General features: G+C 38.3%; 1 protein-coding gene across 1 annotated transcript in view; it reads left to right on the top strand.

Moving 5' to 3' along the window:
• ZCCHC24 (zinc finger CCHC-type containing 24) overlaps window positions 1–20,200 on the top strand; it is a 131,233-nt gene that overhangs the window by 96,263 nt on the left and 14,770 nt on the right. The window contains exon 3 of the mRNA XM_074232949.1: window positions 9,561–9,725. Coding sequence (XP_074089050.1) covers window positions 9,561–9,725 — 165 coding nt within the window. The remainder of the gene's footprint in view (window positions 1–9,560; window positions 9,726–20,200) is intronic.

Raw genomic sequence — 20,200 nt, 5'->3', positions numbered from 1 at the left:
CTGTCCTTGGAGTCAGGAGAACTTAGTTCAAATCCAGCCTCAGTTTCATAGCTGTGTGACCCTGGGCAAGTCACTTAACCCAGATTGCCTCAAAAAAAATCTTTGTCACTATCTTTTGTTATTATATCACTTATATTTCCCAATATATCTATCCCTCATACTTCCCTTCCCAGAGAGTCATCCCTTTATAGCAAAGGAGAAAAAAAAATACAGTTTAGCAAAATCTAGCCAACCCATCTACCGATTCTAATGTCCCCCATGCTCCAAGGGGAGAGAGAGGCTCATTTGCATATCCTTTCTTATGGAACTAGCCTTAACTCATAATAATTTCGAACCATTTGATTCTGATTCTTTGCTTTTTAAATAAAATTTGCCATTTCTTTCTCCAGCTAATTTTTTAGATTAGGAAACTGAGACAAAGTTAAGTGACTTGTCCAGCTAGAAAATGTCTGAGGCAGGACTTGAATTCAGAAAGATGAGTCTTCCTGGCTTCAGACCCAGCACTCTATCCACTACACCATCTAACTGCCCTTAACCAAGATACATGTTATCAATAATAGACATGTAACCAAGATACTTTAAATCAATCTATGAAAGAGCTGAGAATCAAATCCAGATACTTAGATTCCATTTCCTTCTCTTTGCAATATTATTGCCTTTGGCCATGCTGGGATTAGGTAGGAGGTAAAAATGGTTATCTCTTGAACTTCAGGCCCCTTCTACATCATCAAATCCTACAATCTTAAAACCAGAATCAGCTCTAGAGATTATTTCCTAAAACTTTCTTGCTTACTTTACAGATGGAGAAATACTAATGGAGTCTAAGTAACTGGTCTGTGATCATGCAGAGATCTTACTTGGAAGCAATGACCTATAAATGACTGATCAACATAGCTACTCTAACCAATTATAATCCCCCCTGAGCAGAATCATTGAACTTGAGATTTGAAAGAGACTTCACCTGCCATCTGGTCCAACTACATTAAAGGAATTGCCACTTTGACATTTTCATCCTCTCCATACCTTTCCAAAGTTCTTTCCCATGGGTGCTAGCCAACCAACTCTCAGCCTTCTTCTTGCTCTTTGGATGTCTCTGGGTACCAGGCTACCACTCAGTCTGTCCAATCATTGTCTGCCATTCTCACTACATGACCAACTCAGTTCATTTGCCAGTTATGAATATCTTTGACAACATTTATGTGACTTGTATAGACATGTAACTTTTTATAATATTCTTCACCCCTGCATTGTAGTTTGAGCCAGTCAGTCAATATGTATTTATTAAATTCCAATTTTATAAAAGCACTGTGCTAAGTTCTTAGGGATACAAAGAAAGGAGAATGACAGTTCTCAAGGATCTCACAGGTTAATGGGGAATGTCAACATGAAAACAACTGTACAAACAAGATAAAACAGCTAAAATGGAAATAATCAAGAAAACTGAATTACTTCTATTTTCAATTTTTCATTGATCTTGATTCCAGATTTGCAGCCAGCCTGAACCACTGGAAAATGCTGATAATAAAAAGATGTACTTAGAACAACAACAGTACAATTTTCCATTTTTTGACCTATCTAGAACTCATCCTGCCATTGCTCAATTCTGGAATTAGTTCATTGTCCATCTGCAGTCCCTAATCAAGATATGGGCTAATTCAATGATCTATTCGTCCAGCTTTGGGGAATTTTCTAGGCAGTGCAAATTTTCACTCAGTTTTTTTTTCTTTCTTTCTTTCCATGGGATAACTATGTAGACCCATTTTCTGTGTTGCTTTGGATGAATTTCACTGATCAGATTTTATAATTTTTCCAGACTAGGTGCAATGAGTACATTGTCATCTGCAAATAGCTTTTGAAGAACCTCATCACTGATTAGAAATACTTCTTTTGTGGATGCTGTGCAGAACATCCACCATGACACTAGTGAACACTTTAAATCCACCTATTTTACACTTCAACATATTTTTGTAATTCAACCTATTTTATTTTTCATCTAATTACTATCTCTATACTGCCCCAGAATCAAATACAGACCTCCTCTGTTTATCATTTAAAGTCCTTCACAATCTAGTTCCCATCTACTTTGATCAGATAGTCTATCTTTTAAAAAAACTTTTCAAATATTTATTTGTTTTTATTCTATCTCTTATCACTAAACCTTTGCACAGGTTGGCCTTCATGTCTGGAATGTGTACCCTCTTCACCTCCTAGAATTCCTAGCCTCCTGCTTCAAAGTTCAACTCAAGCTCAAATTCCTCCATAAGCTTTTCTTGATCCCTGAAGCTGCTAGTGGTACCTCCCTTCCTATTCTTTCACCCCAACCCCAAATGATCACGTATCAGAATTAAGAGTTGAAAGGACCCCAGTAGCTATCTAACCCAAACAATACCTGAAAGGAATCCCTACCATAATATATCCATCAAGTTGTCACCAGCTGCTCCTTGAAGACCTTCAATGAGAGGGAAGCCAGCCACTCCCTGCTGAGGCAGATCATTCCACTTTTGGGCAGCTCTAATGATTATTTACTTTTTTCCAGTTTTTCATATACTTAGTTTCCTATGATATCATGTAATCTCCTTGAAAACAAGGGCCATTTTGTTTTTGTCTTTTTTAATTCTATGCTCAAGGCATAGTAGGAACTTGATAAATGTTTGGTTGATTGATGACATTATATAACACATTGCTAGGAAAAAAATAAATATCTTTGTAATCACATCTGTCTTATGGAGTTTCTCCTGATATTAATGTATATACAGGAGACATTTTGGAGAAAAGAAGCTGCATTGATCCATTGCTCTTTTAAAAAAAAATCAATGAACAATAAACACAGTGGACTCTTCTATTCCCTAGACCTCTCCATCACTTGAGTAACTGTAAAGATGTTATCTTTTTGAGAGTATCAGCTGCAAAAGCATGCTTGTTTCATTCCCATGTTTATATTGAGCATTCCTTCAACGTGTTCCTTAATTTATTAGAATGATAATAAATTAACTATACATATTTGTGGTTGCCTTTGTTTTCTTAATTTTTTTTGAGAAAAATACCATCCATGACCTTTCCCATTCTCCTGAACTCTTCTCTGATTAAGATATAATAAAAACTTGTCTCTGAGTCTTTAAAATTATATCATCTCCAGCAGGGATTTCTTGAATACATATTTGGTCAGCCTCAACCATTCTTCCTTTCTTCATCTTCTTACTCATCACTGTCACTTCCTCATATAGTATATTATTTACTAATATGTAAATTAGAAAAGATCACTCTGAAAATGTCAACAGATCTGTTCTATTTTGTATTTCTTCATTGTTCTCTTCCTACTCATCAACAAATGCTCATTGTCTGATCAAGCTGAACTGAATTTCATACTACGCCCTCTACTCACTCACTCTTTGTCTCAACAGTTGCTTTTCCTTGTTTGGGAAGACAATGGTTCTCATAGTTTTCTGTTCTTCCTCTTTATGATTTTTCTTGAGTGAGTTTATACTTAGATTGGTCTTGTCTTTGACTGTCATAATTCACCAATGTTAAAGATATTAAGTGTTTATCAGGCAAAGCAATTTCTGGGTTCTCTAGTCTCTCCTGTCATGGGAGCTACTTTACACTGGATAAATTTTTCTAGATAATAGTGATAGAGTTTGTCTTTTTATAACAGTATCTTCTTGCACTTAAGAATGAGTAAAGGATGAAGTTACTTTACACATTTTCTCATTTTTATTTTTTTCTCATTAGCTTTTGCTTATCATTCTAAGTCAAATATCTAACTGTATACACCAAAAGCTGATTTTGAAAAACTGGATTTGAAGTTAGAAGACCTGTATTCAAATCCCACCTCTGCTTTTTCATCACTCTGACTTGGGGCTAATCATTTAACTTCTCTGAAATGTGTGGAAGTTAAGCTAGAAGGTCTCTGAAATCCCTTCGAACCCTAAAATTTAATGTCTTTTCTTTGACCTATGAAACAAGAAATAAAATGCATGATCCTTCAGAATCATAAAACAATTCTAAAACATACAGGGCAGAATAGAATTTAAATATTTAACTTGAGAATTGTTATTTTCTATTTGTTTAATTCCTATCCAGATTCTTTCTGATACTGTTTGGAGGTTTCTTGTCAAGGACATTGGGGTGAGTTGCCATTTCCTTCTCCAGTTCATTTTACAAATGAGGAAATTGAGGCAAAGTTAAGTGCCTTGTCCTAGGTCACACAGCTAATAAGCAAGTGCCTAAATTCAGATTTGCACTCAGGTCTTTCTGACTCCAGGTTTTGCACTCTATCCATTGTGCCATCTGGTTTCCCAAACTTGAAGATATACACAGTGAATGCTTTGAGAGATCATGGATTGGGTTGGTCAGGAAACATAATGGAGAAAGTAGAACTGAAATACAGCCTTGAAAGTTAAGTAGGTTTGGAATACATAGGTAGGAGAAAAAATGTCCTTCTAGATAGGGAAAATGAACAAGAAGCAAGGTGTTTCATATGCAGAGCTAGTGGAAAATAAGGCCATAATTGTATATGAGGAGTCTGTGATTTGAACTTGGGGGAAAAGGGGAGCAATTATATGTACTTGAGCAAGGTAAAACCATCAAGGCTAGTGTTGCCAAAAGAAAGGAATGAAAGTTGGAGCCAATGAAAAGGAAAATATACAGGATGGTTCCTCTTTAAAGTCAGGATGACACTATGAAACTTGTGCTGAGGAACCTTTCCCTTGCCGAGAGAGTCAACCATTCTTGGAATTGGAAGGGATCTTAAGGAATTTATAGGAAAAGAAGCAGAGACCCAGAGGATGTGAATGCTTGTCAAAGTCACAAAACATGAGAATAGGAAGATAAAGATCTTGAGATCTCTTTGCCTGAGGATGATGGAAGAGACAGAGATTTTTGTTGTTGTTTGTTTTTATTTATTTAAGGCAATGGTGTTAAGTGACTTGTCCAAAGTCACACAGTTAGGCAATTATTAAGTGTCTGAGGTCATATTCAAACTCAGGTCCTCCTGACTGTGCCACCTAGCTTCCCCAAGGGACAGAGATATGGACTTGATCTGTCATCAATGTCTCCCATTCTACTGCTCTTAAAATCAGTCTAATCTTAAAGCTAACACCTGCCAGTCCCTCGTCCTGTGATTCCCATCCTTCTTTCTGATGCTTCATAATCTAGTATCGAATTTCTCTTTCCAGCTCCTTCTTCCTTTTTTTACACCTGTCCTCTGTTCTCCCACTCTTGGAAGGAATTACTTATACAGGGAAAATAGTAACCAATTTTACATGAACAATGTGAGTGCTAGCAAAATTATCTGTTCAGTTCTGTTTCTGTTTCTGTTCTCCAGAGTATTTAATTTATGAGAATGAAATTCAGAGAGTCCATGTTCACATTTCCCTCCCTATCCCCCAAGCCCTGAAACATAATTTTGCAGCAATAACCCCTAGGAGGACAGGATCTTTGTCATTTGCTCCAGATGAGAGAGGTCAAAACAGAGGTTCAACTTTTACCCTGCTACAATTGATTTTTGCCTAGCAATCTTTTCCCCTCAGCACAGACTGTATAGAAATAAGGCTGACTTTACTTAGAGGTTTAATAGCCAGCTGTTCTCATGATGTATAGAAAGGACAGAGTGCAGAATGAGACAACTCCCAAGCTTCATAAATATCAGCTCATCTAATTTATTTCCTGGACTCTCTCCTGACCTGAAATCTTATGGTGGCTTGGTACTTAATCCTGAACCCCTGGAGGCCATCTAAGGTGGTGTCTCCTTCATTAGTCTGATCTAGGAGATTTTATAGAGACATTCCATTCCTTTTCAGGGACTTCTCTATTCAGGCTGTGTCCTAGAAAATTATACTAAATAGCCCTCCTCACTAGGCTCCAAAGATGGCCAGGTGGCTGGATGATGATGGTGGGCAAGTCTCTTGATAGGAACCAGGTGTCTCCAGGTTGTCCAGTTCAAGGCTTTTTTAATGAATATCAATTCATGAAAAGGTGGTTTTCTAATTTCACAGTATAAAAACATTGCCTATTTGTCTCTCCTTCACCTCTCCTTTATCTCTCTCCTTTTTGTTCTTTCTCTTCTGCTATATATGTTTTCTTTCTTTGTCTCCTTCTTTCCTCCTTTCTGTCTCTGTCCCTTCTCTCTTCTTTTCTCTTTTCTCACTTTCACCCTTTTTCCTCTTTTTTCTTTCTCCAGACAGTAAAATAATTGACAGATAAGTTCCCAGAGTCCATTTCTACCCTTCTTACATCCTCCAAATTCTCAAACTTTTTAAGTCCTAGAAGGAGAGGACCTTTGCCATTTGCTGTAGTTGATGGAGGTCAAAATCAGAAGCCTACTCCTTCATCCCTGCTAAGTTTGGCCTTGGCCTTTCAACCTTTTCTGCAGGCTCTCTTATCCAAAACAGTGAAAGGGTATGCAGCTGACCTGGCATGGTCAGTGAGGGGGCAGCAACTCATGAGATGTATGTGAAGAACTCTGGCAAAGGCTTTTCTGGCTCACAGTCTCTCTCCTTTGTATTTATCATGCACTGCCCAAAATACTAGACTTGTTTAGGTCAATAGCTGCTTTCTCTAAGCTCCTTTTTTGGGATACCCAAGACAAAGAATGCATTAAAAGTCACAGACTTCCAGAGGGAGAAGGCCCTTCATAAGTGGCTATGCAACCTATTATCCAATGTCTTTAAATGAGGGGAGAGCCCATGACCTCCTCAGGATCCCCTTTCACTTCCTTAGGCCTAGTCTAAATCTATCACTCTGCAAATTTCCACCTGCTGTTCCAGATTCTGCCTGCTGGAGCCAAGCAGACTAAACCAAATCTCTCTTTCATATGACAACCTTTCAAAAACTTGGATTCAACTCTTGTGTTCCCTTTAAGTCTTCTCTTCTTCAGGGTAAACTTCACCCCTTTCTCCAGTTGATCCTCATCTGGCATTATTATAAGGTCTTTTGCCAACCTGGTCTTGATATAAATTAACTATCCATCATTTTTCCTTTTGGACTGCCACCACCTTTCTGAAATTCTGCAAGTATGGAGGAGGAAGGGTAGGAAGAAAGAAAGTAGGTATAAAGCAGTGCACCATGAAAAGAGCTCTGGATAGAACTTCTAGAAGGAAGGAAAAACTTCTCAGAAAGGGAGGTGGAAGAAAATTGAAAACAACTTTGTGCATAGTCAGTCGAAGACTTGAAGATCATCAAGTCTCAACCCTCATCTAGATTTGGAGGGGAGATGATGAGTCAAAACAGGAATGACCCTTGTATATGTGATTGGGATGGTGAAGAGACCCACATGACTGGATCTCAATGAAGAAGACCATGGGATTAAAAGCTGGAAGGGACCTTAGACCCTCCTTATTTTATAGTTAAGGATATTCAGCCCTGGATACATGAAAGGAGTCGTCCAGTATTGCATGGATCAGTTAGTGGCAGAGCTAGAGTGAGACCAGGATTTCTTGACTTCCCAGGGGTAGAGTTCTTTCATGACATGATCAACAAGCCTCCGCTGAGAAACCATTTATTTCACAATTTTATGGAGGGAGAGCCTTGGCCCTAGAGATCTGACTTGAGTAATATCACTAAGTATGCTGGGATGTAAGGCAGAGAAGGACTGGTCATTGGCTATGGAGAGAAAAGGAAGGAATTACCAGGACGTCCTGAAAAGTGTGTGTGTGTGTGTGTGTGTGTGTGTGTGTGTATTGCATATCTGTATATAGATTTTGTAAAGTGTGTTTGTTTACATGTGTATGTTTATGTTGTATAAGTATATAATGTATAAATATATATTTTTTTCTGTCTGTGGATATGTTGGACAAATTTGTATGTTAATATGTACATATGGTGATATAAGTCCTGGGTCTATACATTTTTCTGTGTTTGTCTATAAGTGTATATTATATGAGTATATGTGCATGTATGTCTCTCTGTGCATATGTCTTTATGCACATGCGTGTGGTAGCTTTATGTGGGGATAGGGAAGCATACATGCTGCTGGAGGATGAAAGACTGGAAAAGCAAACAGTGAGACTGTGGTTTTTGTATTCCTGCTATTAGATCAACATCTCAATTAAGGAATTCTACACAAAGCTAAACTTTGTAAGAAGTTTTGTCATCTGAATGCTTTTGCAGAGCATCTGTATCTTTAGCCTCAGAAGATATCTCTTCCTATCCCCTCATTTTACAACTGAGGAAAATGAGGTCTGCAGAGACTTACCCAAGGTCATACAGGCAGGAAAGGACAGGGCTGAGGTTCTGTGACTCCACTTCCCCTGTTTTTCATTTTGGGTTTTTTTTCTGCACTGAATGATGCTGCCATAGACCCTCCAAACTGGAAGAAATTAGAGATCATCTAGACCATCTTCCCACCAATAGTGGGAATCCCTTTCCAATGTCCATAACTTTGTGGCCATCCTTTTTTTATGTGAACACCCTCAGTGTTGGAGAGATCATTACTTTGTGGGGAAACCCATTCTATTCTTAGGTAGTTAAAATTATCAGTAAGTGTATCCCTGTTTGAAATTTGCTTCTCTTTCCCTTCTACTTATTCAGTCTAGTGCTTCCTCCTGTATATAAGGTCTCCTCAATTAAACCTTTCAGGTTTTTGCAGACATCAATTCTCTCCCTGTCAGTTTTGTCTAAGGTAGATATCTCATTTCATTCAATTCTTTCCTGTGATATGCTTTCCATATCACTCTACCATCCTGGTTCCAGTTAATCAATGTTCCAGTTAAAATATGATGAACTAAGGGGCATCAAGGTGGCGCAGTACATCAGCCCTGGAGTCAGGAAGACCTGAGATCAAATCCAGTCTCAGACACTTAATAATTACCTAGATGCGTGACCGTGGGCAAGTCACTTAACCCCATTGCCTTGCAAAAATTTAAAAAAATATATATGGTGAACTAGACACCTGATCTCAGATGTGATTTAACCACAACCAATTGCCTGACATGGTTACCTACCTTTGTCTGATTGCTATACTTTGGTTACTTTGACATAAGAAAATGGGGCTGCCACATCACACTGAAGATCCACAGGGATACTAAGTGAGGTCTCACCATCCTAGAGTTGTGTCACTAATTTTTTTTAAAACAAAGTTAACTTAGTATGATGTCTGGCTCATAAGATGTCCTTAATAAATGCTTGTTGAACTACAAAGTATGACAAAGGAAATATCAGAAATCACTGTGTCTTTGGGTCCAGGTTACATATTGTACTCCACTGGCTCTTAACTTTGCCAAAGGTCCAATAAATGGCCAGTTACTGCCAGAAAAATCTCTGATCACAATTACAATCAGAGATCAGAAAAACATCAAATCTGAGGGACAGGAATTTAGGAAGTCTATTAGTTTAATTTGGACTTCCACATGAATTCCTTCTAAATATCCCCAACAGATGGTCACTGGCCCTTGCTTGAAGAACTCCAATGAGGGGAAAAATCTAATCCTCTCTTTCAGGAGTGCTGGGGGAAAGAAGTTGCTGAGAACTGAAGGGGGAGGTACTCATGACTATGGTGGAAAAAACAATGTAAACATGGCCAAATGGATTCCATTCTTTCTCTTGTTTCTTTTGTATTCCTCTAGGCTCGCCCCAAAGGTGAGGGTCTAACCCCATACCAAGGCAAAAAGCGTTGCTTTGGAGAATACAAGTGCCCCAAGTGCAAGAGAAAATGGATGAGTGGCAACTCCTGGGCAAACATGGGACAAGAATGTATCAAGTGTCACATCAATGTGTATCCTCACAAGCAGGTAACAGGGGACAGAGGGAAGGAAAAAACTTTGACTTTTTGGGGAACCTGGAGCAAGCTCCTTACTTTCCTTGGGGCTCAATGATTCCCTAGAGAAAATAATTCTCTCCCATGTCATTGACCTGTCAGAATACAATGAGTATGGGAATAGATAACAAAGTCAAACTTCTATAAAATCCTGAGATAATGTTAGAAGCTGTTGCATGAATTGGAGAAGAATGGTGCCATATTAAGAAACTATATGCATTCAAAATGATACCTGAATTTGGGCTATGATATTTATCTAGGGCCTTGAATTTAAGAATCTGATTGAACAGAAGAGGTATCCTATAAGAATTTGAAGAAGGGCTATGGAAGAACACTAGACAGAATCAGGAAACTCTGGTTAAATCACCAACCCTACAACTACTAGCATTTTAATGTTTTAATTTAGAAAATGGAGATATACCTATACTGCCTTTCTCACAAGGAATACCTTTTATAAACTAAATATAAGACTAGGGACTCTTAGTACATAATTTTGAACTCTAAATATGAGTTTTTAAATGTGAGCTATTGAGGGATAGCATGAATTTAAGCCTCCAGGTGGCTATTTACTTTCAATGAATTGATGATTTTATTGATACATAGAAGTCTCCCATTGAGGCATCTTGTGGTCTTAAGATAGCTGCCTGAGGTATTGATAGGTTCTATATTTTGCCCAGGTTCACACAAGCAAGACATGAACCGAGCTCTTTCTAAAGCCTAAGCCATCACTTTACCCACTGGACCACATTGCGTTATTAATTCTTCTTGGGTAAAATGTGACAGTGTCAGAAATACAGGGCACAGGGTCTATTCTAGGTTTAAATCTCATTAATGATTGAGTTGAGAAAAGCTGGGCAAGAGGATGGGGTGCTCTAAAATAAGGAATATAGAAACCTGAATTTGACTCCTATTCTTCCTGCCATCTGACCCTAGGCTATCTATCCAGTGGGTGGGTGTGGGTGTGTGTGTGTGTGTGTGTGTGTGTGTGTGTTGGGTTAAAGAGATTTAAGGTAAAGGTAGATTGCTACTCATCCCCAGTCCAGCAAGGAAGATACTTGCTAAAATTAGGAACCCAAATTAGTGTAGAATTTGAATAGTTTAGTAAAATCTGTGACTTAAACACAATTCACATGGGTTTCAAACTCTTGCTTTTTCCCTAAAGTTGCTAGACATTGGGAGTTTGTGACTAAAAGTTTGACACATAATTTTATTAGAAAAAGGGTCAGTGATATTCTTGAATACCAAAGATTCATCTTGGCAGTGGCCTTATGGTTTTTATATGCCCTTGGAAGAATAGGTGTTTCTGAGGGTGGCAATTAACTCTGATTGGTTAGCAATTAATAGAGAGAATAAATAATACAATGATCGGTGGACTTATCCTAATGGGGGGGGTGGAATGTAACTTTGATTAAATCATTTACTTTTAAATTGCCAAGCCTTGGGCAATCTAATCAAAGTATTTATTCCTGTCCATAGATCTTCACCCCCCCCCCCTCCAGCACAATGGGTTTTCCCACTTTAGATTAAATTCCTTGGAAGGCTGAATGATGTCTGAACAAGATTGAGGACAAATTTAATTCAATCTCATTATCACAAATATCCTTCAGAGACTGAGCATCCTCTAGGATTCTGAAAAACTCTGGTCCTAATTTAATAACTGAGTATTAATGTGCGAGAGAAATAATCATTTTTTTTCAACTTCCTTCCTTCCCTATATTTGTCCATCCACAATCCAGGCTTTCCATTCCTCATTCTTTAATGAAATGAGGAGAAGAGAAAGAAGGAAATTAATGATAAGGTCATGGCTTCTAAATTCTATGAAGTCCCTCTCCTTTTAGGAAAATTCCTTCATCTACTACACTGTATGACCTTCTGAAAGTCAGTTTTGTAGAAAAGTCTTAGTCTCTTCATCTGTAAAATGAAATGATTGAACTAGGAAGGATTGAGTCCCTTTCAGTTTTGATATTCTATGATCCTCATCTGGTTTCAGTCTATTCTTGCTGAATTCCCAAAGTACTCTTGGGTATGGTTTACATGGCTTCCTTCCCTTCCCTTCCCTTCCCTTCCCTCCCCTCTCCTCCCCCCTCCCCTCCTCTCCCTTCCCTCCTCTCCCCTCCCCTCCCCTCCCCTTCCCTCCTCTCCCCTCCCCTCCTCTCCCCTCCCCTCCTCTCCCTTCCCTTCCCATCCCTTCCCTTCCTTTTCTATTCCCATTCCCACTCCCACTCCCATTCCCATTTACACACACACACACACACACACACACAAACCCACAAAACCTTAAGCTAACTGTCAAATTTCTTCTAGTTTGAGGCACTGAGATTCCCAAATTTCTAGGAAAGTCTTGGATAGGTCTTAATTGGTGACCAAGACCCTCATGCTCAGAATACAGTGTCCTCCTGTAACTCAGGATTTTAGAAACTTGAGATCTGCAGTTGTCCTTGAGCAGAGATGACATTGGTATTTTAGAAACATTCGAAGGGCAACATATATCAGTCTACATTCTCTACAGTCTAGGTAAGTGGTGAGAAGCTCATTATTAGACAGTTGGCTGATGGTGAATTTTTTATACATGGCAACTCAGCAAAACAATTTGAGCATAAAGGGTCATGAAAGAATAATTATTTATGCTGATGAGGACTGGATGGTGTAGTAGCTAAAGTGCTAGACTTAGAATCAAAGACCTGGGTTCATATCCTTCCTCTGATTTAAGTTTGATGATATGGACAAGACATGATGATATGTCTTGATCCAAGTCTCAATTGTCTCAAATGCAGTTATTGGGCTAGATAGCCTCTGAGTTTTCTTTCTAGCTATAAATCTATGATCTTATGAACCAATCCAATCAAAGATGATTGAAGTGCATTACTTGTCAGGAGGTGGGAAAGACAGATTGAAGTAAGGAAAAAGACTGGAGCCAGGGAAACTGAACTATTTGAATAGTGTAGGCAAATTTCCCAATAAACAGGTGTTTAAAAGATAGGAACAGTTTTCTAAAGAAGAAGTGAAAACTATTAATGACCACAGAAAAGAATGATCTAAATCACTAATAGTGAGAAAAATGAAAATCAAAACAACCCCCAAGGTTTCACCTGACACTTGACAAAAAGACAAAAGACAAGAACACTTAATATTGGGAAGGGCTGTGGAAAGAGAGATACACATTCATGCATTAGTATAGCCAATCTGGAAAGTAATTCAGATTATTCAAATAAAGTGGCTAAAATGTCTTTGCCCTTTGACCCAGAGATTCCCAAAAAGATCACCACCACCACCAAAAAGAAAAGCTCTATACACAATGAAAATATCTACAGTACAACATTTTTGTGGTGGAACTATAAACAAAGAAGATGCTCATTGAGTAGGAAATAGCTAAATAAATTTTAATACATAAATATAATGGAATATCGCACTGCAATTACAATATAATTCTTATATTGTAAGGAATAGCAAGCATAAATACAGAAAAATATGGAAATAATATGAATTGATGCAAAGGGGAGTATTATTATGATCTGTGTAAAGAATATCCATAAAATTATCAAACGTTATACTGTGCAGGGGACAGCTAGGTGGCACAGTAGAAAGAGCACTGGTCCAGAGTTAGGAGGACCTGAGTTCAAATTCGGTCTCAGATACTTACTAATTACCCAGCTGTGTGATCTTGGGCAAGCCACTTAATCCCATTACCTTGCAAAAACCTAAAAGAAGTATATACTGAAAAATTATAAAAAACAATGAAAGTATGAGAAGATTCTTCCCCCACATTTCCTAAACATAGAAGTGGGAGGTGGGGGAAGTACATAGATGAAGAACACTATATATAATGTATAAGTTTTTTTAAATAATTAGTTTTTCTGATATTTTTCTCTTACAAAAATACTTTGTTATAAGACATGACTTTCTAATGGAAAGGATAAGAGGACTTTAGGAGGAAATCTAGACAATAGAAAAGCAAAACGTATCAATAAAATATATACTTATTCATCTAAGAAAAAGATGATTATGCCCTAAACTAGGTTGGTGCCCTTATCAGTGGAAAAGAGGTCTTAGATAAAGATATTGCAAGGATAAGACTCAATTTCAATTGAGTGGTGGGGACAGAAGGTACTTTGGTATTTACTGAGATATAAAATCTTCAACAATAAAGGATCACAGACTTTTTGAAAAGTCATTTTACTAATGAAGGAATTGAAGCTCAGAGAGGTTACAGATTTAGAGACAGAAAGGACCTCCAAGGTCATCCAGTCCAATTTCCTCACTTCCCAGGGTCACACAAACAGCAAAGGGCAGAGACAGGATTTGAAGCCAGGCCTTCTGACCCCGTATCTATCCTTTACATTTACCCAAGTTCATACAAAGTTAGAATTTGAATCCAGGGCTCCTGGTTCTAAATCCAATGTTCTTTCTACCATACCACGCAATTACCCTCTTTTCTTGGGCAATGTGGAGCAGTTTGCATTATTGGTTAGTATATTATGACCTTATTGACATTCTTACCATAAATGAAACTAGGAGCTTACAGCCCAAAGGGAGGCAGCTCACAGGTTCTGCTTGGAGAAATGTTTGAAGGAATTGTTTGACTGGTTGTTGGATTTGGTTTAATTGTGCACCCAAGGGCAACAAGAAACATCATTTCCTAGAACACTTGGTCTTCATGGCTTGCAATGTTCAGACCAGTATAAGCAAACAGACCACCAGGAAGATAATTACAACTTAGCAAACTGTTCCCTGCCACAAAAACATCTTTTTAAGACCAAAAGTCTCTTGGTGATGCTTTGTGACTGAAGGTCAGGGAACACAGTGATCTCAAAAGAATTAAAAATTACAGATGAATGTAGGGTAATGGAGAGGTACTTGCTGAATTTAAGTAGATTGCCCACAATAAATGACCTAAAAGATATAATTGAAGGGCTCTGAGACTGGGAAAAAAGAAATAGACAGGGCAGGTAGCAGGAGTTATTCCAACATACTGTCCAATTCAGTGTTCCACTGATGTTATTAAAATATAAAAAGGACCAGTGGGAAGCCTTCAATGTAATAAGTTAAAACTCTGTGGAGAATTTATGGAAAAACATGGATAAGAATTGCAAAGGGGAAAAACTTTCCAACATCCAAATGGATTAACATGCAAAGTGGTGGATTTACTACTACTAGATATATTCAAAGAGATACTGAATGTCCACCTGTCAGGTATGATGTAGAAGAGATCCCAACATTGGCTTATGTGGTCAAAACTAATCGACTTCAGGAGAGTAGAAAGGGAGTTTTCTCTTTATATTGTCCTTACTGGTGAGGTTACTGGAGTGAATATTAAAATTTATGGAAGGCAAGGGACATTTTGGTTTTGTCTGTGAATTTTCAGAGCCTAGAATGTCTGGTACATGGTAAGTGTATGATAAAGTCTTTAGTTGACTATTTAATTTTGACTCATTTCTTTTGTTTTTACATCACCTTTGCTTCTGAGTACATCTCTCCTGCCTCTTTTATCCAATAAGCTATACCTTATAACAAAGAATGTTAAAAGAAATTTTAGACAAACCATTCAACACACCATCTAAACTGATTTATGTCAATATAGCCCATAATTCCACACTCATATTCTCCCACCTCTGCAAAGAAGGGAAAGAGGTGTATTTCTTCCATAATTCTCCAGGATCAAGCTTTCTAGTCCTCATAATTACAGTTCCCCCTTCTATTTTTTTTGTTCTGTTTCCATTGTGGTCACCATTTTGAATATTGTTTTCTAAATTCTGATCACCTCCTTCTGCATCAATTCATATATGTTTTTCTGTTCTCTGAAAGTTTCAGTCAGTATTTCTTATGGTTCATATGATAATAGTGCATAATAAATTCAGATCAAATGAATTAATCTGCATGTACATTGATCCTAGAGCCACTATCCTCTAGCATCCTTGGCATTGTCTAGTGCCCCTTAATTGGCACTACCATTATATTCCTTGAGGTATTATGGGAGGCAGCTGGTGGCACAGCACTGGACTTGGAGTCAGGAAGACGTAAATTTAAATCTGAACTCAGACTTGCTAGTTAGATGCTCCTGGGCAAGTCCCTTTAACCTCTGTTTGCCTCAGTTTCCTCATCTGTAAAAATGGGAATAATGATAACACCAACCTTTTAGGGTTGTTGTGAGAATCAAATGAGATGATATTTGTAAAAAAAACTGTGGCTTGCATGAAGTAGGTACGATGTAAATACCTATTCCTTTGTGACCTTCCCTAGAATGTATCAGGTAATAAGGGCTCCTTGGCATTCTGTATTCACACATAACCCTCATTTCTTCTTTTTTTCTTGTACTGTGCCCCTTCCCAAAACACTCTTCTTCTCTGTGAATCTATCAACCCTTTAAGGCAAAAGATGTTTCTTTGTTTTTTCAAGACAAAAGTTTTTAACCTTTTTTGTCTTACATGGACCCCATTGGCAGTCTCGTCAGTTCTGTGATAGACTCTTTCTCAGAATAATGCTTTCAAATTCACAAAATACAATACAAAAAAATAAAATAAAATAGGAAGCAGCTAGGTGGTATAGAACACCCACCCTGGAGTCAGGAGGACTTAAGTTCAAATATGGCCTCAGACACTTAATAATTACCTAGCTATGTGATGTTGGGCAAGTCATTTAACCCCACTGCCTTGCAAAAACCAAAAAAGAAAAAAGAAAAGAAAAAGAAAACCAATTATATTGGAATTTATTGTTCAGTCATTTCAGTCATGCCTAACTCTTCAGGACCCCATTTGGAATTTTCTTGGTAAAGATACTGGAGTAATTTACTATTTCTTTTCTAGTTCAATTTATAAATGAGGAAACAAAGGGAAATAACTTGCCCAGGGTCATACAACTAGTAAGTGTCCAAGGCTGAATTTGAGCTCATGAAGATGAGGCTTCCTGGCTCCAGGTCTGGTGCTCCATCCACTGGGCCACCTAGCTGCCCTTTATTTGAAAGCAGTTATCAAAATATTTAAAGGTCAAGTTTATAGATGTCAAAAGCTATGTCCCTTCTCTATAAGAAGTCTTGTCTGACTCTGTTATCAATGCTTACTTTTCTATTCCCTGAACTTGAAATCTATACATAACACACAATTAAGCATTTGACAGTGTACTGCTGTAGACAGAACATAAGAGCTGGGGGGAACTTTAAGGTCATTCAAGCCAGCCCCTCCATTTTACAAATGAGGAAACCGAAGCCAGAAAAGTTAGCAAGAGGTATCTTGCTCCAGGTTCCACAGTCAGTAAGGGACATAGTTAGGATGAGGACCCTGGGCTCAGGATCCAGTCCATCTTTGACTATGCCTCAGTCTTATGCCATTTTCCTTTATTCTGTTTCATCTCTCTTCTTCCAATCAGACTGTATGCTTTCAAGGATCATGTTTCCTCTGTTTATCTTCCCACAGTCCTTAGCACAGGGGTGGGCATACTGTGACTGCATAATAAATAAACGATCCTAATAGCCCAGATGAAAAGAGTTGTTTCATGGATTACAAAGCACTTTACTCATAGAAATCCCTTGAGGAAGATGGTAGGAGCATCCCTGAGTCCATTCTGCAGATGAGGAATTGAGGCTCAGAGATGTGGAATAACTTCTCCAAGGTCATCCAGTAAGTGGGAGAGTCCACTAGGTCTTCTGAGTCCAGACTCTCTTCTCTTTCCATTCAGTTTGCTTTCTATCACTGCCTCCAATCCCAGTCAGCAGAGAGAGCCCAAGGGGCCATAGGTATGATTGACAGAAGGTTTTTCTCCCATCAGAGCCTAAGCATCTTCCCAGAAAGGGCAGACCCATAATTGCTCCTCTCTGCAGGGCTCTCTAGGTCCTGCCCTGGTTGTGAATCCTTCTCCTGGGAAAGTGGTGCCTTCTTCCACCCCCTACCTCCCACTGCCCACCCCTACCTCCAAAGCCTCCCCCCCTCCACATGTGTTTCCTGTTAGCCTCCAGCTGCACAGCTCTCCCCCCTCTCCCGGAAGAAAACACTAACCTCAGTTTCACCTCCCAGTTTCCCTCCTGGGTCAATCAATCCCAGCTGCTTAATGTTTCCCCGATGCAGAATAGAGACTATCTTTCCTCTGGCCTCCCCCTCAGTTACAAAAAAGCAGAGGATAGAGTTGTCCCCTTGACAGAAAGGGGACAAGTCCAGGGAGGGCGGTTCTTACCTACACCCCAAACCTTAGGTGACTAAAGACAAATATATTTTAAAAGCCTGAGTTCTAATACTGCCCCAGATACTTAACTGGTTATATGGTCATAGATAAATTCTATTAATGTAGCCTCCCTAACCTCAGTAATTTCATTTTTCAATGAGAATAACATTATACTTGTACTACTTACTTCATGGAGTTGTTGTAAAGAAAGCTTTTTGCAAAACCTTAAAATACAATGTAAATAAATATAAGTTAGGCATAAGAGCATACTAGCATCAGGGCTAGAAGAGACCAGAAGACCATTGAATACAATCTTCTCTAATTTTACAGAAGAGAAAACTGAGGGACAAATACAGAATCAGTTCTGAGGCACCGACTTGCTAAATGTTAGATAGGAAGTAAGTGACAGAGTCAAAACTCAACTGACTCTAAATGTATGGTCCTTCCCTGTCTATTGTGTTGGACTATCCCTGAAAAAGAACAGTATGAGATTAAAGACTTTGGGGAAAAAAATAATTTCAGATGATATTCATGTAAACAAGATAGTGACAGGTAATGCTGAAAAATATTCTGGTTAGATTAGTATGGCTTAGGGGGAGAAATCATATTCAAAGTATATCAATTAATATATCCAGTAGCAAGGCACATAATAAATGGCTATCAGTTTGACTACTGATAGTAGGGTATGTCAGAGTTCTTCCCTTTGCCTTGTTATGTGCCATATTTCTTACTGGTAACTTAGATAAAGACACAGGATGTTTATCACTTACAAGGAATGACAGTTAACAAATTGGTTGGTAGAATTAGGTTTGAGAAAGTTCTCAATAGATTGAAATCCTAGACCTGTAATAACAAGATGAAGTTAAATAGAGATAATTAAAAATGACAAATACAAATGTACCAATGCCAGATAAAAGAGATCTGACTTAGTTTTGTATCAATTCATATGAAAAATAAGGGCACAGGGAGAGAATGTTAATGATAAACTTAATAGACTAATAGTCACTAATATGATATGACAACAAACAAAACCTAATTTTATATTATTGGTAGAAGTGGTGGTGGTGGTAATGGTAGCGGTAGTAGTGGTGGTAGTAGTGATAGTGATGGTAGTGGTAGTGATAGTGGTAGTAGTGGTGGCAGTCATAGTAGTGGAGGTGGTAATAGAAACAATAAAAGTTCATGTTTCTATAGTTTTACAATCTGCTAAGGGTTTTCCTCACAACAATTTTGTGAGACTAGATTAATAGAAAGGTAGAGTCTATCTTAGAGAATTCCATTTTACTCAGAGCTAGCAAGATAAGATCACATCTTGAATATGGTGTTTATAAGACACTATAATTCTGTAAGAGAATTATTGACAAACTGGAGCATATTCAGAGGAGGAAAAAACAGGATGTTGAAGAGACTGGAAATCATCTCTTATGAGAATCACAGAATTCCAGAATTTGAAAGCTTAAAAGAACTTCAGCCTAGTCCAACCCATAGGAATGGCTAAAGAAAGTGGGGTTAATTTACAGTAGATGTTGTCAAATATGTATGATTTCATGTGTCAGATTAGATTTATGCATGTGGGTCCAGAGGACAGAGCTAGGACTAAGGAGAGTTTGGATCATTATAAGGAAGCTTTTTAATCATTAAAGCTGTTCAACAAGAAGCAGGTTTTATTATATAGAAATATTCAAGTAGAAAATGGATGCTGTTGGCAGTGTTGCTAAAGGTTTCTTCCATTCTGGTTCTTCCATTCAAGTCCAGTCTCAGACACTTGATACTTCCTAGCTGTGTGACATTGGACAAGTCATTGAACCCTCTTGGCTCCCCACCTCACAAAAAAATACCCCCCAAAAGCCCCCAGAAGACAAGACTTGGTAAATACAACCAGTCAGTTGTCCATTTGATGAATTATTTGGCCATGGTAACCCATACTATAAATGATATATTAATGATCCTCTTAAAGTCACTTTCTTGTAGTCCTCAAAGGACTGCTTCTTTATCCCCCTAAACTTGCTCAGAACAAGCAACATTCCTTTCTGCCAGGATTCTGCCTAGTAGGCAAAGTCTAGAGATGTCCAAATTTGGCTCCTGCCCCTATATTGAAGGAGTATCAGGCACATAAAAACTGCCTTTCATGGATCTGGCTCCCAGGGACATCCATGAACCAACAAGCCTTGAGGGCCCAAGAAATAGCATACTGTACCAGGAATGACTCACTAGCTAAGTGTGATCTACTCTTAAGATCAAGTCCCAGGGCAGGTAGATGGTGCAGTGAATAGAGCACTGGTCCTGGAGTCAAGAGTACCT

This window comes from Macrotis lagotis, chromosome 4 (genome assembly GCF_037893015.1).
Source record: "Macrotis lagotis isolate mMagLag1 chromosome 4, bilby.v1.9.chrom.fasta, whole genome shotgun sequence".
NCBI classification, from domain to species: domain Eukaryota; kingdom Metazoa; phylum Chordata; class Mammalia; order Peramelemorphia; family Peramelidae; genus Macrotis; species Macrotis lagotis.
The sequence above is the reverse complement of the archived record's forward strand: the minus strand, read 5'-3'. Positions and strand labels throughout refer to the sequence as shown.